General features: G+C 41.6%; 1 protein-coding gene across 11 annotated transcripts in view; it reads right to left on the reverse strand.

Annotated features, from left to right (window-relative positions):
- KIAA1109 (KIAA1109 ortholog) overlaps positions 1-16,847 on the reverse strand; it is an 88,908-nt gene extending 72,061 nt beyond the window's left edge. For all 11 annotated transcript variants that reach the window (XM_042048587.1, XM_042048583.1, XM_042048584.1 and 8 more), the window contains exons 1-6: positions 16,748-16,847; positions 8,454-8,583; positions 5,579-5,695; positions 4,113-4,191; positions 3,413-3,477; positions 84-270 (exon numbers count right to left, since the gene is read on the reverse strand). In XM_042048587.1, coding sequence (XP_041904521.1) covers positions 84-270; positions 3,413-3,477; positions 4,113-4,191; positions 5,579-5,695; positions 8,454-8,550 — 545 coding nt within the window. In that variant the 5' untranslated portion in view covers positions 8,551-8,583; positions 16,748-16,847. The remainder of the gene's footprint in view (positions 1-83; positions 271-3,412; positions 3,478-4,112; positions 4,192-5,578; positions 5,696-8,453; positions 8,584-16,747) is intronic.
- Between the last annotated feature and the right edge of the window lie 5,555 nt (positions 16,848-22,402).

The raw sequence follows: 22,402 nt of genomic DNA on the forward strand, positions 1-22,402 counted from the left end.
CACGTTAACAAAACATTACCCAATTAGTTCAGCACTTTGCAGAACAAAGCATCGACAAAGCAGCAAAATGAGTAATTATTTACCTTTCAAGATTGGTGTGTGTTCTCTGCCTCCCATTCACTTGTGCTCTCTCATCATCTTTCTTTGCTGGAATTATTGTGGGATCCAAGCCAAACAGTTCTTGAAGTTGTCCATAAAGCTCAGAGCGGTTGTACACGTGAAATTCAAAGTCATTCACCATAATATACAGTCGAGTTTCTGCCTTTGGATCTAACCAAACAGTAGGAAAAGAGCTTCTAATTCTGTTTCAACATTCCCTTGGAATATTTAGTTTCTCAGATACACACATTTTGCAAAACCAATCCACATGGCACTGAACAGCTGGTGAAGTACATATTAAAAAGCAGTAAAAAACTCCACAAAATAATTACAGCATTCTAAGCAAATCAGTAAAACTTGGCAAATAAGACAGCTGCATACAAAATATTAAATCTGAAAGGCATTTCACCCCTAGGTCACAGTCCAAAAATAAAGCCAGACAGAAACTGCACAAAATGGTAAATGAAGTTTTTCAGTCTCCTGTATGAAAACAAACAAACAAATATCCCTCTTGATGCATAGAACAGAAGCCTTGGTGAAAATTTCTGGTTTTTAGCACAGATATCACTGAGATCAATTCAGTCTCAAAACCCGAACTGTTTTCTAGCCAAGCTCTCTGCTACAGCATGCCTGAAGTAGGAAAAAGCCTTCTTTTACAGAGAAATAGAAAACATTAATATGCAGAACTAACAGGATCATACTCATTTTGCACAATCAGCTGACATTTACACTAATTTAAAATTTCAACTGTTATATCAGCTTGACTCTCTGATCCTTAAAACCTATTTTAACATCTGCTGATCATATAGAGAGCTGATTGTGACATACTTTGACATACTTTTGCCTCAGAAAGTGTGACCTAATTATGCAGTTAATGTGAGGGAAAAGCTTGCACCACTTCCCCCTAATTACCCAGTTGAAAGAGTGCCCATTACACATTGACTCAAGAGACCTGAGCTGCTCTAAAAACCTCATCTGGTCTTTCTAAATCAAACAGACTTCAGGCAGCTGAAGAATCAATGGTTATTATAGCAGTCCCCAGTCTGTAACTCAGGGGTACAAACTGAAGGCAGCATTTCCCAAAGACATGAGAAATTAAAAACTCAGAGCAAACACTTGTGGTCAGGGTCAAAAGAAGTAATGCAGATGCCCAAGAGCCAAGGCTTAAGATACTTGCTTGATTAAATGCACACAATTTGATAGAAAACTCATCCGTCCCCCAAAATCACACGTCTCTGCAACACTGTCCCAACAACAGCAATCCACTTTTCCTCCATCACACCTACAGTACCAGAAATTTCCATATAATTATACAAATATATACATATAGAAAGTAAGTTTCCAGAGCACATTGACATCACTGTTTTCTTGAACAGGAGACAGAGAAAAGCTAATGAGCCAGCTTCAGTTCCTTCCTGTTTTCATAAAAGCACCATCAAATCCATTTGTTGCCAATGCTAACTTGCATCAATAAGACACAGGCAAAGAATGACATAGACAAAGATCGGGATACACAATTGCTCACCCAGGAGATCTCAATATCATCAAGAACACAAATAAATGTAATTTTTCAATTCTTGGAGGCAAGCATTAGACTTCATTAACTAAATGAAATCATATGTACTAATTCATTTCTTTAAAGGGGATTTAAAGAGACATCTCTTTCCTAATAACAAAAATAAGGTTTAACCTCCACGCATCAATTTGGTTGCCTAAAACACTTTTAGAAAAGGAAAACAAAAAGGGCAAGGAAAAGAGACAAGCAAATCTGAATGTTAGAATACTGAATGATTTAAAGAAGTATTTATGTAGTTTACGTACAAGTAACTACCAGATTGTTTCACAATGTGAAAATTGATAATGTGCTGCAGCACCTAAGCCAAGTCATTGGGGTGTGCCCTACTCACAACATGATCCTCCAGCTTTTGTTCCTAAACCACTATCATTTCTCAAGTATGTACAAAACCTAAAGCCCCAGTATGATTTAACACTTAAAGAGCATTTTAATCATGTTACTTTGTTGTCGGACATGCACACCTCCAACTTCTGTGGTTACTTGGATTATCTGTCCACTAATCATGTGGCCTTAAATGCCAGGAGGAAACCTTAAAGCCTTGCAATACTGCCAAGAAAAAACTGCCACCACAGAGGACAGACAACCATCTTCACTGCATTAAATTCAATTCATTTTTTCATTTTCTGAGCCACTAGAGAAATATGTTTTAACTGGCAGACAATCCTATGAAAACCTGTTGGACAATAACCTGTGGCTGGAAAATCTAATTAACTCTAAGACTAGGTTCTACTTTTTGAATGATTTTTTTATGGTGTAAAGAATTTGAATTGTGCCCTACCACCTCAGAGTGTGAGCACAGCCTCAGTAAATAGAAATGAGCAGCTCTTCCAAACTCCTATCACTGCTCAGACTGGTGTCACATTCACCTGACAGATTTTGCATGCAGTACTGCTGCCACTGCTGAGTTGGTACTGACACAGCAACTGCTCTACAAGCTTGCTGACAAGTCTAAGAGGCTTCACACCAGCAGAAGCCACTACCAAAGGCAAGGTGGAGAAAAAAAGCCCTCCAGAGTTCAATGACCCTCTCAGCTAGTGTATCTCAACTGTAGATAGCTGACATTTCTGGACCTCCTTGAATAAGCAATGGAGCTGTGATGGCTCCAAAAGTCAAGAGGGGCAGGACCCGAGTCCCATCCACCAAGAATCTAATCCTGTAAGTGATTAAGCACACAGCCCTAGGCTACTTATGCTTTCTCACTGTTTTCTGCAGACACAATTAATCTCTTGCATCTGTGTTAATCATCCATCTTCACCCAGAGATAAGGAAGAAAAATAAATGAATTTTTCACACTTCCCCACTTCTGTAATCACAGGTGTCATCAAGACACAGGCTTGTCAAACACTAAAGAACATCCCTTACCGCAACACTTTAGCTAAAATACTGAAAGCACAACACTCACTGAAACTCAGAAACTAAAATCACTTCCAGAACATAAGACATCTCTATTCATCATAGTTATCAACTTCAATACATAGACAATTATGGCTGGACTCCAGTTAATGAGGGCTACTATTAAGATGAATGGTTTGTATCAAGAAGGGTTCATGTCCCTGATAATGAAGCCTGTATTTGTTCATCTACTCTGCAACCAGTGAACAAATCCATACCTTCTGAGGATCCAATGTACTTCAGGTACATATCAACAAAGCAATTGCACACCTGTGATTGTGCAAAGGAAGCCTTTCTGTAGACTACCTGTAAATTTAAACGTTGAAACCTTTTTGGGAAACCTACCGTGCTGCTTCTGCTTAGGGTTGTACATCTTCCACCAGCGAAATATGATAAATCCATCTTGAATTCTACATCAAATAAATTGGAATAAAACAGAAGTTGAGAGAGAGAGACAATCCCACACCCTACATGCAGTTTGTGCAGAGATCTGCAGCTGCAGTAGTGTACAAGCAACACAAAAGCACAAAGCATTACAGCACACAGTGTATGACACAATTCCTGCTTTAGCTGAAACTTGTAAAAAAAACCATATTCACTGCCTCCTCAGGGCTTTCCAAGTTTGACAGCAAGAATCAAAGCTACAAACTATTTGCTGGCATGCAGTTTACGAAACAAATTATTCTGAATCCCAGGAAATAAATGCCAACTACTTGGCCAACAGGAATCTTCCAGACTTAAGAGCAGGAAGATGAGGGAGTCAAAGACATAAATGAAAAAACAGTTTTCCTTCACACTCCAAAGTGGTTTATTTGACAGGTATTAAGGACAACTACAATCTTATCCAGCACTCACTTCCAAACGATAACACTAAAGCAGCAAATGAGCTCACAAGTATGTAGGAGTGTTAAATACCAGCACCAAAAGAGAGAGTCTAACACTTATAAATACACTGCTCATTTGGAAGGCTGCATTTTGATTTGTGCTATTTAGACCTGTATTTAAAACCCTTATTTAGAAGGGGGACTCCCCTGGAAATCTGTACCTGATGGACATATCCTCTGTGATGAAATAGATTTCACGCACCATGACTTTCCCAGACAGCACAGAGAACGAAAAGGAACCTAATTATTAAAAAAAAAAGTGCTTATTAGCCTAAACTTGTTGATTTTGTGAACAGAGAGAATGCAGCATTAAATTATCTGAAAGGGGTTAACTGGGTATCTTGAGCTTCCCTTTTTGAAGGCAAGTCAGAGATTCAGAATACAGAAGACAAAGCACACAACTAAAGGATGCTGGGTTGGCACCATCCAACAATACAACCAAGCCCCTGAGGCACGAGTCACTCAGAAACATCCAGGTGCCTGGCAAAGCTTGTGAAAAGAGTTAGAAAAGCTGTTTTGAACATTTAGAGTTTCAAGCCATTGTGTGCAACACCATAATCAGAGAAATAAAGACTCCTGATGGACTATTTTTAAAAATTTTAAATGGCTATAAGGATTTCAGTCCAATTATTATGACAAATTATGTTTACAGCAGGAAGGTTTAATAAGTTTGAAGAGACCAGCAGCTAATGCAATAGCCCAGATTTTTCCTAAGGCTTTTCACCTCACCCACAGAAAGTTAAGTGCACCGTAATTTAAAAAAATAATAAAAATCAGCATTAAACAACTGAAACCAAGCTGTAAATCATGGGATTTAATTACTGTTATGTTCTCCTTACTGATGAGTTTTATAAAGAATACCACGTATTTGGCCAGCCATATCAGCTGTCCTTACTTAATGGCAATTTCACAGAGAAGTTTTAATAAAAGTCTATAGATCAAGTGTAGCAGCCAGAAACTATTTCATCTATTTTGCTCTTCAAAAAAGCTGGATTTGAAGATGGTTTGAAATATGGTTCTTAGATTCTTGAGGACATAAGCAAATGAATTGCAAGGGTGTCTCTGACAGGCCAAGTGTGAGTAGGATTTTTTGGTTTTAAGTTTTCACTACAGTTATGATGAATAGTTGCAAAAAAAGTCCAGAACTAAAGTCATTGCTGTTCTGTGAAGCAGACAGAGGAAGGCAGAGGAGTAAGTGAAAGAAAATTAAAAGTGTGATCAGTGAGGTTGTGGGCTACAGCCCTCTGTGACTCAGCACCAGATATTTTTGTAAGTGGGTGAGTACCCAAGTGATTTGTACTGACCTGTTTAATTCAAAAATGTTTAAAATATTTTATTAAAAAGTTAATGGATTTTGATGCAAAATGTTCTAGCCAGTATCAATTCTACATATCACAGTCCCAGTATGGATCAACTTGTCATTAGTTGTTCTGACAGCTTATTTAGAAAGCAAGGCCAGTGCTGGAACAGGGACTCAAGGCTTGAGTCTCTGCTTTGAGTCCACCCCATACTGAACATTTTCAAATCACCCTAACAAAGGAACACTGAGTTTACATAAGTTTTTAGCAAACTGAGGTATAATAAAAAGCAGCAGACAAAGGGTGGCATTACATTAATCATAACTTACCAATATGGATGTAGCCATGTTTATATAATCTGTTAAGAACCAATGTTAAAATGAGTCCAATGTTCCGGGAATTATAGTAAGTTAGGTAGATAATCCATCCACAGGACAATATTGTTGCTGTTGAAAGATTACAATGAATTAAAGCATTTTTTTTAAAGTACCCTGACCCAGATAAAAACCTTACCTATTAGGACTACAAGGCATAACAGTGTTCTTCCTGCTCTCCAAAAAATTTGAAACTATGGGACACTTTAAGGAGTGTTTTCAGAGAAATGGTGTGAGAAGGGTGTGAAGAGTTGGGGGGGAAGGGGAAACGGGAAGTCCAGAAAAATATAGACTCTTCACTGCTCTTCCTTTTCCCAATATAAAAAAACCTGTCCTCCCAGAGGACCTGCAGAAGGCACCACGTTATCTCATTACATCACTTACCATCTAAGAAGTGAAATTTTATAGATTGAATCGTAACGTGCGCTGTCCCACATGGACATTTATTTCAGAATACCCTAAAAAACCCCCCCACCACCAAAGTCATACTACATGCCTTCCCTACTCTTCTCCAAATTATGAACTGTAACTTAAATTTCTAGTCTTTCAGGATTACCACAGGAAACATTATCATATATGGAACCAATTCCTACGATGCTGCATCCTGAGAGAAACGTACCAGCCCTTGGGTTAGCAGCAATCTCTCAACAGTTCAAGCATGGAATTTGATAGAAAAAAAAGGAAATAGCAATCCAATGAGAAACATGTTTTTTTAAAAAAAAAAAATTAGGCCTGCTAATCCCCAAAGTAATTTTTACTTTAGTTGATTAAGAGCTAGTAACCTATTTCTAACTACAAGGGTTCTCAAAGCTTCCAGAAGGACAAACCCAAAAGGAATGGCACGGCCAAGGAATGGACTAGTTCTAATTCACTTTACTGACAATTACCATTCTGTTTCACCCAAAGCAGAGTAGGCAAAAAGCCTGAACTTTATAACAGAAATTTCTCATTTATGCTAAAAATCACAGGTTTATTGTACTTTCATGGAAAAATCTGAAGTGCAGGAAGGCATAGGGGCATGGCACCTTCACTTTGAAGAGAGTTCGGATGATAAATAATAATAAAAAAAATTTACCAAAAGAATCTGTTCTTTTACTGTTCATTTTTTATTTTTTAGTGGGATACTCCACTGCTTAATAACAATACTTTGTTGAAAGAGAAAGAGAAGGTGAAAAAGACTCCCATGACTTTGTCGTTTCCTTGCTGGAAAATGGATCCAGTGTGACCAAAATTCAAGCAGCTCATACCCTTGGGCAATAAGCTGCTTGACATGTTAAACAAACCAAATCTGTGCGGGTGATTATACAGGAAAGAACAGGGAGGGTGGAAGCTACATCCCAGGAAAGAAACTCCAGCTGAGGGAGTATTGAGGGAAGGCACACTCCAAGGACAGCGTTCACCTCCCCCACTTTCAGATGAGTAAGCTCCTCACTGCTGGTCCTCTGTGGGGAGGGAGAAAGGTGGGATGACTCAAGCTCTGAGGGTCCATTCCAGCCATAAAGCTTAATTTGAGCCTAAAGTTCAACTAGACACTGCTAGATAGCTGAAGTCAAGAAGGTGCCCTCTTAAGGTGACACATACTGAGAAAAATCGGGAAACCAGTGGAGTTTCCAGTCCTGATCCACTGCCTTCACCACTAGTCTCACCTCTGCCACAAATTGTAGGCTTTTCCTTAACCAAATCCCATAAACTCCATTAATTTCATTATTACATTCTTGATTTTAAAGCCTCTTCACTGAAACCAAGTTTTGGAAATTACATTTCCAAAGTTCTACTGCATGTGATTTTTAGAAATTATTCCAAAAGTGAGCAACAGCTCTTTGAGGAGCATGTTCATTTCTGGAATTCATCACCTGCTACTGAGACCAATAGTTAGCTCTTTCAGCATTCAGATGAGGAAATTAGTGATATCTTTTTATGTTCTCTTATAACAGGATGCCATAGGTCAGCAGATAAAAGCACAGAAGGAAAGCCTGCTTGAAACTGGGTCAGTTAATAAACATCACTTAAATGTGTTTCTATCCAAACTTCATAACAGGAAGCAAGTCAAAGCTTTTGAAGACAAAATTTTCAGATCTATTTGCATCTGTTCCACATTTTACCGTGAGCTACTACCAGTGACTTCCCCTATTTTCATCTTGACTACACAGAGAACTCTACGTTGAGTACAAACTTTCCACTCACATTAAAAGTGAAATAAGTAACAACCAGGAAGCATCCTCAGCTAATTTACCTATGTCCTTTCTATTTAATTTGGCCTATTGAAAAATAATTCCAGTATGTCAATAGCCAACAGACTGCTTTAACTTGTCAGAAGTGAAAGTGAAAAAATAAAGTTGTTTTTCTCGTGTTGCTCTGAGTCCAAAAGTCAAGGCTGAAAAGCAGGCATTCTCTACCTTTGGAAAAGGTCTGAATTCATTGCACACTTTCAGTATTCTTACATGGACCTGAGTACAACTTCATATTTATTTTGCTGTCCTTGATCCACCTGTTCATAGACTGAGAAAATAAAAGTACCTACACAAATATAAGCAACAGCACTAGTGCTAGGAAAAAGAAAACCAGCATACCTAAATCAGGCATGTTTACAAATCCAGCTCATAACTGATGACATGACAGCTGGGCTTAAAGGCTCATTGTGGCACACAATTTAGTCTGGAAGCTGTGTCATTAAACACAGTGGTCTTTAGATCACCTTCCAAACTACATCATATTAAATGGCAGGTAGGTACATACTGGCATAAGGAAGTTATTGTAGCTGACTGTCATGCTAATCCTTTGTAAAGTATCATAAAAGAAATTCAACCAGAACAAAAGAGGTTAACCTTACCTACTAACAGCCAAACGACATTGGAGTCATGTTCAGTCAGGAAGTCTTCCAGCTGTGTGATACTTGGGACAAAACTATCATTTTTTCTTTGATCCATTGCTACACTGTTTTTGCATCAGCACCTATAGAACTGAAGGAAAAAGAAAACCATATCAAAACCAAAATGAGTAACAAGCACAGTACAGTTTGGAAAAAACTGACTATATACCATGTTAAATCATCTCCAGCAGTCTGTTTCACACAAATACGAATGTACTTGTTTTATTCCTTCAATAACAACTTCATGATTCTCAGCTACCTCTTCTTCTACTCCAGAGCTCCAGAAACACTTCCACTCATCTCTGCTGGAACAGTTTCCAGGCACATGACTGCCCCAAACAAATTACATATCAACAAAATACCAGAATATGCTCTCCAAATTTAGTACCCTGGATGCCCTGTACAGCATAGAAAAGCAAATAAATGTCTAAATCTGTTGTGCCACAGCAGTCAAAAGGCAACTGAACATGCAAATAAAAATGAGGCTGTATTAAGCCTACTGACATGCAAAAATGCAACATGAGACTAAACCCCTGCCCTTGCAGAAGAAAAGGCCAAAGCAGACACTTCCAGGAATTATGGAAAATTCCTAGAACTTCCTGATTCACTGTGTCCATTAATTCTGCTTTAGGTTGGATTTGCATCATTCCATAAAAACTGACTACCTGATTGATCTGTTACAGAGAACAGAAAACGAGTCCTTCTGATCTTACACCTTTATTCAAACCACCCATAAATTACCTTGCAACTGGGTTATATTAATTAAATGTGATTAGCAGTGAATTGCTCAACTCAGCAACATCTGTAATTACACAGCAGTATTTTTGTTGCATTGGTTTCATTTGAAGTCTTCTCCCTCGGATGTTATCTGTCAAATCTTCTTACAAAAAGAGAGGCATTAATTCTGCTTCTTTTTTCTATTCTCTAACACATTCCAGCTCCTGGCAGCCTGTCTTCCTGACAGTATTCAGCCCTCAAAAAAAATGAGTAGACTTTATTCCCCTTTGTTATGAAGTCTCTGATGGTCTCCCATCAAGACTCTAGAACATAAAACTAAGTAACACTGGTGAGTCCTTGGTTTCTCAGCAGCATAACAGCTTTGGAATAGTCAGTATTTGCAAATGTTAGCAATAAATGTAGCAATTGATCTGTTTTTTCCTTTAATACTCATACTACTCTCATAATTTTAACTGAAAGAAGTTGGGAAAAAACTGCCTTTAATGCACTTGTTTCTCCTGTTGTACTCTGAACCAACAGCCTGTGTTTAGAACTAAAATAGGAGTACAGTCCCAAGAATAAGTGCTAATAATTTGTTCATTACCCTTTCTGTAAGAAGGAATAGAATGGGGAGGAAAGAATATGAGAGCAACAAAGACAAAAAGAGAAACAACAAAAAAAACAATGAACCAACACCAGTTTCCAGCAGGGATGATAAAAAAGCTACCAACTTACTCCCCTGCAAGGGGGGGGGGGGGGCTGAAATAAGCATCACACACACATACACAGACTTTAAAAAAGGAGCCACTGGTTCAGAAGGGACTTTAGAACAGCAAATTAAATCACATAATGGCACTGTGATTTGCTTTAAGACATCCACAGTACCTTAATAAAGAAGCCACATGTCAGTTTGTATGATGAAGCAGATGATGCCTCTGCAGGCAGCCTCCAGGAGCCTTTAACCCCTGAATCACAGGGTAAAGGGAGAAACGCAAATCAACACTTCCAGCATAAAAGGACAGAACTTCTTTCCCTTTCTTACCAAGGGACAACAGGATCACTCTGCTGTGATCAAAACCACCATGGAAATGCTGTCAATAGGTGAGGACTGCCTATCTATTGCCTCAACCACTAATATTGAACTCCTCAAGGAAGCAAACCATGGCTTTTTCCTAAGAAATTGTCACCCAGCATTACATGACACTTAGACAGGACATTAAAAACCATGAAATAGGACTGTGGCAAGACAACTTGGAGGCTGAAAGTATTGAATCTTGATACTTAGCTACTTAAATAAAGACAGTGTTCATCATTTTTTTGTCATCACTAACCATAAACATAAACTGCACATACTTGGAATTTTTTGGGGGGATACATTTGCTACCTGCATGCAAATAAATTCAGGAACCCCCTATCAGTAATCATGTGACAATATATCATTTTGGAGCTTCAAAGATGACCCTTTAACAACCTGCCCCACTTATTTATTTTTTTTCTGTTTTGTTAGGGTAGTCTTTGCCCTTGATCAAGTCCCCTGAGGAAGAGGATGCTGGGAATCAAAGTGTAACCACCCAAAACCAGGCAGTTGCAACGCCTGCACTGGATGTGAGCTCTCAACACACCTCTCAGAGGAATCAGGTACTTGATAATCCACTTAGATTATGAATTAATCATAATCTTTAACAATGCCCAGGCAGAAAGGGACCTGGGGGTACTGGTCGACAGCCGATTGAACATGAGCCAGCGGTGTGCCCTGGTGGCCAAGAAGGCCAATGGCATCCTGACCTGTATCAGAAAGAGTGTGGCCAGCAGGACCAGGGAAGTCATTCTTCCCCTGTACTCGGCACTGGTGAGGCCACACCTTGAGTACTGTGTCCAGTTCTGGGCCCCTCGGTTCAGGAAGGACGTTGAGATGCTTGAACACGTCCAGAGGAGGGCAACAATGCTGGTGAGGGGCTTGGAACACAAGCCCTATGAGGAACAATTGAGGGAGCTGGGATTGTTTAGCCTGGAGAAAAGGAGACTCAGAGGTGACCTTATCGCTCTCTACAACTTCCTGAAAGGTGGCTGTAGTCAGGTGGGGGTTGGTCTCCTCCTCCAGGCAGCAGCTGACAGAACGAGAGGACACAGTCTTAAGCTGCACCAAGGGAAATATAGGTTGGATATCAGGAAAAAGTTTTTCACAGAAAGAGTGATGAAGTACTGGAATTGTCTGCTCGGGGAGGTGGTGGAACCACCATCCTGGAAGTGTTTAAAAAAAGACTGGATGTGGCACTTGGGGCCATGGTTTAGTTGAGGTGTTAGAGCATGGGTTGGACTCAATGATCTTAGAGGTCTCTTCCAACCTGGTGATTCTGTGTAATGTAATAGAAAGGGGATGCAAGCAGAGACTTCAGGAGTACACACTGTTCATAAGGTCCCTGTGCATTTATAAGGCCCAGAGGATAAAGGGACAAGATCTGGATCACCAGGATTGCTTAAAGGAAGAGACGCAGTCTTTCCAGGACAGATATTTGCTACTTTCAGCAACCAGCATTTCTTTCTGACAACAGTCCTGCAGCTTCCACACCCTATACACTGTAACCACCTTCCAGCCTTCCCCTTCCGCATCCTATACACTGTAACCATAGGTTTGACGCCTGCAGGCTTCTCACTGCCCACACTCTGCTACATTTACTCCTGTGTGCAATGTTAACTTGCAATCAGACCAAACTGTTGCACTCCCCAGGAACAATGATCCATAGGTTGCTGAGCCTGGAATGTTCTTTCATGCTGCCTGCTGTATTAACATTACGGAACTACTCTTGGAAGGATAAGACCCAAGGGTGTGAAACTGACTCTTGCCAACCATGCAAATACACAAAAGAAAATGTAACGAAGAGGAACAGAAACCCAGAACTTCAAATTTGTACCTCTGAGTTTAATTATAATCTTTTCTCAAGGTCTCTGCTGTTATGTGATGAACAGCTCAGTCAGCATACTGAAATATAGTTCAAAACCATGGTAAGTGTTTGGATTTATTTGCCTTCCCTCCTGCCTTATTTTTACTATTCATTGTATCACTTGTGGCTCTCATTTACCACATACCACGTTAATAAATACAAAATGTATTAGCTTTCTCCTGGGAAGAAGACAGGAGAAAAGGTATTCTGTGTCACTGAGGTGATAGAACACTGATACTCATTTTATCTTTCCAGCAGTCCTTTAGGGCGTTGTGTAGTTGTCTTTCTGCAAATGAGTATCTGAAGCAAGGAGAGATAAAGGCCAAATCCCTTATTTATGATACCCAAACTGAAATACTCAGAGCCTGCTTTTCAGGTTGTGCATGTTTGGAGCACTTAGCACACTCAGAGCAGACAGTGGACTGGGTTGAAGATGTGAGGGTTTGATATTACTGTAAAGTTGGACCTCGTGGTCAGCCAGGCTGTCTTTATAGCAAAAACACATACTTAACAGACTTTAAAAAGTGACTTTTAATTACTTGTGTCACATATTAATCCATTCTTCACGGTACAAAAAAGATGCAAGGGAAGTTATAATCCTGGGGGGATGCACTTCATTTTCAGCCTGCTTCCAGTGTTACAAGCCCAATCCAATTTTCATCACAAATATTCAATTCCTAAAAAGCCAAATACTCAAAAGCAGCTGCTCCCAATCTTTATAAATTCATTTCAATCACATCAGATAGGTAAACTCGTTTTAACCTCAGCCTGGCAAATTAACTCAACACCAAGAACAAACCTCTGCTTGAGCTAAGTCATTAAAAATTTACAGGAGGCATGCATATATGCAAGAGCTGGCAGGATAGAAACCACAAGCTCAATGACTGGGCTCTCGGTCACCAGAGTGCAGTCACTTGGCAGCTGCAAGCACCTGTAAAAGGTTTGTCCTGCACCTACACCTGAAGACAAAGGCAATAAATGTTTTAGTCAGTGCCTGGAAGCATTAGGGTAACATGGGTCTTGATCGGGGCAAGAAAAGGAGAAAGAAAAAGAAATGTCTGTCTACCACATCCTTTGTAACACTGTTTTCCTGGCACACCCTTGTAGAAACAGCTGAATAAAAGGGGTGTCCAAAGGTGGGGGGAAAAAACAGAATTTCATAACGAGGAAAAAAAACCTTTTATATGGTCATAAAGTGGGTAGGGAGATAATGGACATTGCCAACTCCCTTATTACTGCTGGAATTCACGGGGGGAATAAACTAGGAGTTTAAATTTGCCAGACATATCCCTCAGATGTTCACAGAAATCAAGTGTTTATCAAATATATGTTAATCGGTGTTATTAGAGGTTAACTACAATTCCAAGGATACTCAACTCCCAACTTCTACAGCAATTACAAATCAGTGGAGTTACAATTACACCCAAAGTGACACATTAAATGACAGGAGGCAAATCCCCCTGGTCTCAATAAATGTATGTAGATAATATGTCTGGATGCCTCACATCTCCAAAAAAGAAGCCATACCCAAGGCAATTCCTTAATGGAAAGAAAAGGCATTTTTGCATTACCCGCTCCATCACTGCCTTTCAAAGGGTCTCCAGCACTTCTGTTATGAAACCAGAGCTTTAGATAAGTAATTGATATTATAAAGGAGGCTCACAAATGTAGACACAACTGGACTGAATTTTCCTCTCAGGGTATTCTTACACTGTCAGCACCCAGAGGCACATTAGGCACATCTCACAAAACAAAAAGCTGCCAACCTTGGCATCTCTCCCAAAATGCTCCAGCTAGGTCAAACACTTCAAACCCATCCCAGCACTGCTTAGCAAACTCAGCTACTCTTCAGTCAACAAGCAAAGGAAAGAGGAAGGAAGAGAAGGAAAGTTGTTCTCAAAAAAAAACCCACACAAAAAAACTGAGAGAAGTGACAGCACCCATAGAGCAATTCTGCCACAGGACACATTGCATCGCCTTCATAACTGGTACCAAATTAAAATTAGCACCTCTGGGCTTTTTTAAGAAAAAAGATTCAGGTCTATTTTCCTCCCTGTCTGCCAGTGCTTGGAGTCCCACTAGCGGTAAACTGTAAACAAAATAAACTAGAGCGTTAATTATACTAATGAAATCCTACTACAACCTCCAGCAGAAACAGCTGAACTGAAAGCAGAGCCCAGCACAGCCACACCTGGTTGAGCTGGTGTGTAGACACCCTTAGTCAAACAAATTTTGCACTACTGTAGCTTAGTAAATAACAGGTCTACTTCAAAATTAATTAAATCGAGATTAAAGCATACTCAAAGGAACTGTCAGTGTAAGATAAAAATCATTCTCACAATAGCCTACCCAACGAGGTAGAGGTTCACAGCACAAGTGGTATCTTTTATTTATCTATTTTTAATGGTATAGGACATGAGTTTCCCTACAGAAGAAATCAAAGACAAACTCCTGCCATGGCAACCAACATACACTACTTCCACTGCTAGCCTAGGAATCCCTGATTGAATTGGGATGATTTTTCATTTAACTTCTAAAAAGTAAAAATATACTTCTTAACCTTGCCTCCCAGACTTGTTCAGGGGAGCTGGTTCTTTTCCTGCTTACATTGCCAGGTTTTGACGGTGCAGAGGAAAAAAAGGGACAAAACAAAACAAACAAAAAAAACCACCCCAAGCCCAAAACTCACAAACAACAGAACACAGAGGCTCACAACAGTAGAAATAAATAAGAATTTCCCTCATGCACACTCCTCAACTTAAAGAGAAAAATCAAAATATTGCCTTTGGAGCCTTTGCTGTTGGTCTTAACAACAAGGCAATAACTTTTTTTTTCCTCCCCATTTCCAATTTGAGCTACAGCACTGTACCTTTGAAATTCTCTATGAAACTAAGTCACCTACTCCATACCTATGAATTTTTCAAGAAGTAATCTTCCTCTAAACTTCTCCTCTGACACATCACCACAATTTGGGGAAAGGGGAAGCCTGCCACAAATCAAACTAAGAATCAGTCTTATAGCTACATATACCATCATCCTTAAGGGAACTATGTATAGGTTCATCCCAGCCTGGAGTCACCACAACGATTTTGGTGCAGCAACAAGTGCTAGGATAAGTGATATGAGAAGATAAGAAGTTACTAGGAGAAGGTATTACACTTCACAGTAAACACAGGATAACTGCACACTGCTAACCAAAAGCATTAACCTCTTGCCTAGTTCCCACAGGGTAAAATGGTGCAAAAGAACAATCACCAAACAGCAGCTGATGCACATTTCACATGCCAAAGGTCTCTAACAGCATTCCCAAAAGGATGAGTGACTTCAGCACGCCATGCACAAGGGTAAGAGCTCTCCCTAAATGTGTCCATACCTTTGCACAGTCAACTCCAGATGATCCACCACAAGCAAAACCTATTCATGAACACTGTGAAAACGTGCAAGTCCAGGCCATGATCCTAAACAAACATCCCTGAACACCCATTCAGAGTCAACTGCCTAACTGGACACTCAATACTGTTTTTATCAATGACTGCTTGAATAACCTATTAACATACTTTTACAAACAAGAGGAATACTCCTACACTCCAGTTTTTCTTCTCAGTTGCCAAAATATCTGGCCCCATTGTTTAGCTAGTAAAAAGCAGGGGGGAGGGGAAACCCTGCATGGCTGCAATAAAAAGAGCAAGCCAGAAAAGCAGAATTAATGGATTAAGTGACACAACAGAAAAACTCACATGGCAACAATTGTGGCCTTTTGAATATTAAGCCTGATAAAGTTACATGTTGCAGCAAACTACCAACTTCGGAAGTTTTCACAAAGTTGAGTAAAGGCTGCTGGGGAGACGTGTCTTAAGATGGGAAAACCAATCCAGATGGAAATTGTGATTAGGATATTTGCTACACAGCCACCTCCAAAACACACCTCCACCGTATCAGTGTTATGTCGTGTATAATATGCATGTATGCACATGTTACATTGATAATTACATCGGGTTTTTTATTGATAATTCAAAGTGCAAGCACGTTATGATAACATAATTATGTATTATTACCATGACAGCTTCAGACACACCAAAAAGCAGGTGCACGTCGTGTTAAATCCCTGTGTGTGCGTTAAACCCTCTCAGGACCAGAGGCATTGGCAGAGATCGCCTTTCACCGCCCAGGGACCAGCACAGGGAAACTTCCCTCTCAGGCCAAACACAACCGGAGGCGCCTGAGCTCCCGCCCCCTGGTCTCACACCCTTTCTGCACGGCGTTAACCCGCTCCAAAGGGAAAACACGGAACCCCCGTCACCGGAGGGGCTTCCCCCAGCATCGCTCCCCCAGGAAGCGGCCGGGACCACGGGAAGCAAGGCGGGACCGGCACCCGGAGGTGAGCACACCGCCCTCCGGGGCGGACGGATGGGCACCAGACCTCCTCCCCGTCCCGGCCTGGCAGAGCCCCACGCCGAACCGCGACTCCTCCCGGCGCGGAGGCGACTGCGTGTTCCCGGCAGGCCCAGGGCGAGCGGCAGGGCCGACCCTTGCACGCTGGGCCCATCCCGGTGGGAAGCGGAGCGCAGCCCGGTTCCGGCTCCCCCCCGCACTTACGCCATGGCCCTGCGCGGCTTCTCCCCCGCGGACCCGGAACCGGCGGCGGCGGTGGCGGCGGCGGCTGGGGTCCTCCCGCACCTCACGGTAAAGCGCGGCCCCGCCCACGGCGCCGCCGCAGCCAATAGAAAGGCGCCGCCGGCCGGCGCGGCCAATGGCGAGGCCGTCCGCCCCCCTGGGGGCGGGACCAAGGTGCCGCTCCGCCAATCGGCAGGGGCGGCGTCTGCCCCGTGTGTGTGTGCGGGGAGCCGCGCCCGCCCCTCCGCGGCGCGCGCAGGCGCGGGCACAGCTGGAGCCGCCAGATGTGCTCGGCGCGGTGGCGGCCGCGGGCGTGGCCGGCGCTGGTACCTTGTGGAGCTGGCGGACACACGGCCCCGAAATTGGAGTCTCGCTAATGGATCCTGCCCCCGGCGCGGTTAGTTGCCCGTTACGTCGGGAGAAGGGGTGCTGCCAGCCCGCCGACGGCTGGGAGAGCGAGCGCCTGCGCGCCCGCGGTACCTGCCGCTCGCCCTTGTCCTCGCAGCGCTTAACTGCGAGGCACCGGAGGGGTTTGCTGGCCGAGTCGCCCGGTAACGGGCTGTTCGTTTTCCCGCCCGTTTTTTGTGCCCTCCAAAGCAGGTGAAGAAAACCGGCCCCCAAAAGCCAGATAAAAAGTGAATTTTTAGACATTTTTGAACACGGGTGGCCGTGAGTTGACTGCCAGGTGTAGCCAAGTAAGACAAACACATTTCTTTAGAATCACCCAGGCATAATAGAACACCTGAATTTCTTAAAATCACCCAGGCGTGCATCCTACAGCCTTCAGTAGCACACTAGAGAAAACCAAAACAGTGGCTCTGTGTGTGTATAGGTACCTTTTATCATGTGATCCTTGCACACTGTCAACACTGGTGCTGAGCTCCATGTTCCCTCAATGCCCCCAAGGTTTCCAGAAGCTGCACCACGCAGAGTTTCCCGAGGGGTGCCCATCCTTGGGCACCTGGATTAAAAGGCTGATCATACCTGCAAAATAAATCCTGTGGGTGAGAAGCACAGATTCCCTAAACCAGGGTGCTGCTTTCACTGGCCTGACAGTGAGCCCTGTCTATGGGCTGCCTGGATTTGCTTGGGCCAAAGTGAAACTGAGCCCAGTTGAGCAGAGGGCTCGTGGCTCTCTCTGTGAGGAGGAGCATGTTCTTGCCTCCCGCCTCGTGTCTGCTCAAGTATTCCACATGGTTTCCCGAGCAGAGCCAACTTTCAGCGGGATCAGCAAACAGCGAGCATGATCCTGCTCTCTGCACAAGGGCATGGATGCCCCTGGGGGCCTGGCAAGGGCTCTTAACCTGGCACAGAAAGGCACTGGCAGGATTATCCCTTGAGCAGTGCCACAAACCACAGGTGAACCCTGACCCCAGCTGCCCTCCAGCATCCTGCTGGACAGTGCCGTGCTCAGAGCAGCTCCAGGCATCCTCCACCCAGCAGATGAACCACCATCAAAGCAAGTGTTATCTAACAAGGTTTATCCTCGCTGTTTTTTATTACATTCCCATCATACTAAACATAGTAAGAAAAATATTAAGTATTCCTGGTTTTCATATTGAAGCCCCCCTTTCCACCTCCTTCCCTGCTGTTGCTAGAGCTGTGCACTCCAGCACTCTTCTCTGACCTGCTGTGCTGAAGGGATGGAGTCTTGGGAGGCTCTTCCAAATGTTTTTATCCACATGGTGCCTGAAGGCTTTAATGAGGTCCACACAGATAAGTCACATGGAGAAATTTTAGCTCAAAGCTATCACTAGAACTTGGGGAAGGTGGACCTGTGCCTGCTGTAAGAGATGGAAGTAAAAGCTTTAATGCTGATACAGGCCTGGCTAGAAAACTGAAATATGGGATTAACATGAGGAAAAATATTTACCCCTCTACACCTTTGAACTTATTTGTTTCATAAAGGACACTAATATTTACATTCTCTGTAAAAGAAACGTGCACTTTCTTCTCACAAAAATATTTTTATGTTTGACTAGACTTATTTTTAAACTCCTATCAATACTGAGCAGAATGTGTCCCAGAACAACCAAAATAAGGCAGAGGGAGAAATGATTTCTATTCTTAGTGTAATACCACAACTTAAAGTTACCAGGATTGAAATAGAAAAGACGGGATAGCCAAAATTCTGGGACTTATCCCAGTTTCGTTGGTGGGCAGGAAATGGAGAGGCTTTAAGTCTAGTTGTACAACAGATAAATTCAAGCACAGAAGTTAATTCCACGCAATATTTTTAAGCAAAGATCAGCTTAAATCCAATATGTTTATATAAAAAATGAGTCCCAGTGTGTATTTGTAACCTGCAGTCTAACAGCTTCACTTTGCCTTAGGACAGCCAGCAGCACTGCAGTTTCCTATGTCTTTGTCCCTTTGTTAATGCAGCAAGAATAAGAACGATTTCCAAAACCAGTAACAAAGAGTAATTTTAGCAATTACTGCCAACAATTTCTATAATTTTTAGATTTTGATTTGTTCAGTTTTCAGATCCCTCTATTCTTACACCTGAGAATTATTTTGTCAGCATCATCTTACTCAGTCCAAGCAAACTGGTTCTTCTCAGGCTCTCAGCATGCCTTGCACATGGACAATGCAGTGAGTCACTGCATCCCAGCCCGGGGCCATGGAAAGTGGGTGCCAGGATTTTCTCTTTTTAGGTGGGCTCTTGGTGTTATGTCCAAGTTTCTGACCCCTGAGTGCAGCTCCCTGGAAGCAGCGGTGTTGCCTGGTGTGACGAGGACTGGAGCTGGTGGCTGCTGTAGGTTAGTGCTGACGTGAGCTTTGTGGATTCTCACAGCACCCCTGCCCGATTGCCTGCTGCTTTTTTGAAGATTGCATTTTTGGGATGTTTGCCTCTGATGCTGATTTCCATCACCAGTTTCATTCCTTCCATTGCCTCCTATGACCTTTTGGGGGAGTGTCTACAAATTAGCTCCTGATATTTTCCCCCTGCTTTCTTTTCATTCTCTGTCTTCTTAAAGGAGTTTTTCCTTATTTTCTTTCCAATAAGGAATGACGCTGAATTGCTTTTCTCAGCCCTTCCTTCTGTACGCTGATTCCAACAATAAAATATATTTGGCATTTGAAATTTATTTGTAGAAATTACTTTTAAAAGGGTAAACTAATAATCAAAACTTCAAGATACGTTATCCACATAAACCTAAAAGCTCAAAGGTAATTGATTAATTACCTTTGTCTTCTGTAATCCAGTTGATGATTCAGATCTGAAGCACCAGGAAAGCCTCTCCTGATACATAGAACTATTCTTGAGGCAGCTGGAGATTAACAGATGAAATATAATGCACTGCAATACAATTCAATATCTTTAAAGCAGAGTAACAAAATGACTGTAATATTTAGATTCACGTTTTGCAGGGTGGGGCTAAGTCAGGGGGTTCTTCCACTCCTGTCTGCTCTGTAACACACACCAGAGGCTCATTTCCTTTTTGGGGGAAAACTGGCAGCTTCTGATGGTGTTATGTACATTCACACGGCACAAATGGCCCAGACTTGAATGTTGTCTCTAGGGCATAACTTTTCAATCTTGCCCAAATTTTTCTCATGGTCTAGAAAACAGATATTTCACAAATATTTCATCCTTAATTATTTCCAGCATATGATGTTGCATCTCAAGTTATCAGCATGGCAACTGAAAAGAGATTTTAATAAGTGTTGTCTCATCATATAACTTTCAAGTTACGGAAAATTACAACCCCATCATCCTCTATGCTCTAACTTGTTTTACATTGGGTGGCATTCCCATTTACCTCTGTATGTTTACTTTCATGCCTGAAATTCCAAGACTTTCTTTGTAAGCAAAGAGGAGTAGTTGAGTAAAAGCACTGTCTTTAAATTATTTATGCTTCTTCTACTTTGCGGTGGAAGACGTTTCTCTGAACATCATTCTAAAAGCTCCCAAGTCATTTGTTCATTGCTTTATCTTTGGGTGATGCCATCCAAGGGTCACAGACAAGCTGATGTCGAGGCTTCCAGAATTTGTTCAGACAGAACCAGAAGCTGCTGGGTACATGACACCATTAACAAAAGCAAAATGTGACTGAATATTTCTACTCATTTCTGGGACTTAAACCATTTACCTTGTTAGGGCAGCCCTGGCATTTTCCAGGGGAATGGAGCAGTCACTGCCCAACTGGCATTAAATGACACTCATAAGTATGACCCCTCTAAAAATCCTGCAACAGCCCAGTAAGCAGAATCAGGCATTCACCATCGTGGAGCTGGAAGCTGATTCACTGGCATCAGTTACTTTAGGAGAAAATTCATTTAATCAGGAGGCTGTAAAGAGCCCTTCCATAGCCTTATCAGATTGAAAAGCCCTTGTCAGGCAATCCTCTTGCAGGGAGTTCTCTAAGAATACCAGAAAAGAAAATCAATTGTTTTCCTGATGCTGCATTTGGTATCAAAGGAGGCTGCAGAGTGCAGATATGGGCGTCTCACACCTTGGGTGGACCAAGAGCAGCATGGTAATCAACTCAGAATTTGAAATATTTCCCTCTTTCTCACAGCTCTGAGGCAACAATTGCAAATAGATAAGAAAGAAAAAAGCACATTACTACCAGTCTGTGTGTTATGAAACTTAATTCTCTCTTCAGCTCTGCTTTGGTGAGGGGTTTGAAGTTGCTGGAGCTGTGAGGATATCAATGGTTGATTTATGCTCCCTCCAAATAACATCAGTATTTACTATAAGAGTTCATTCTAGATTACATTAAAAGCAAACAAACGCTGAGCTTAGAGATAAATAAATATAAATATTCCTTATGCAAAATATTCACAACATGGTGAAAACTTACTTCAACAAGCCAGAAGCTGCTGGGTCAAAACACCCACATCCTTTAACTTCGGGGAAAAATATTAGATTCCTTGGTTCTTTCATCTGAGGATAAAAACAGACACTCAGTTCAGAAAACAAACAAATATTAATAACTTGTTTTAAGTACATAATTTGCCAGAGCTGGAAGTCGCTTGTTATCAATTACAGAATTAATTTATTCCATACTTGACCTTTCAATACTCACAGTGTCTTTTTAACTTCCAAAGCATGTTCATTCAAGGAGTTTTACATGAATGGTGCTCGTTTTTAAAAGGAGTTCCCCATCTTATGGTGCACCCAAAAACTGATTCCCAAACAGGTTAGCTAAAGAAATCATCCTTGCTCTGAGAGTAGTTTATTGGTGTCTGGATCTGTGCAACCAGATCTTACTTGAATGTAAGAAAAATGTGGAAGGATCAAGTGATTCTTCATTCAATCCCTAAACAAAATGTGAAGGAAAATATAACTTACCCTACATAAAGGTTATGCAGTCATATTCGTCCAAACTAAGCAATATCATTTTCACTTTGATGAGCAGAGTAGAATATGAGAATACTAACAAAACATGTTTGGTTTTTTATTAGTTTCTTCAAAATGTCACTTCTGTAGACTCTTTCCTTCTGATGTGATTAATGAGTGTGATGGTAAACCAACAGTGATAATAAAATCTGCATTTTAGATATGAGTATTGTTTAGCCAGATTCTCAGGCTTTTATAGTTCCTCTCACTCAGACCTATTGCATACGTATTAACTTGTGAGGCAACAGGCATCAAACCATACAAAATGAACAGTGATTTCAGCAAGC

This window comes from Corvus kubaryi, unplaced genomic scaffold, assembly GCF_017639235.1.
Source record: "Corvus kubaryi isolate FWS band 111438036 unplaced genomic scaffold, C.kubaryi_AGA036_p1.0 67, whole genome shotgun sequence".
Classification (NCBI taxonomy): domain Eukaryota; kingdom Metazoa; phylum Chordata; class Aves; order Passeriformes; family Corvidae; genus Corvus; species Corvus kubaryi.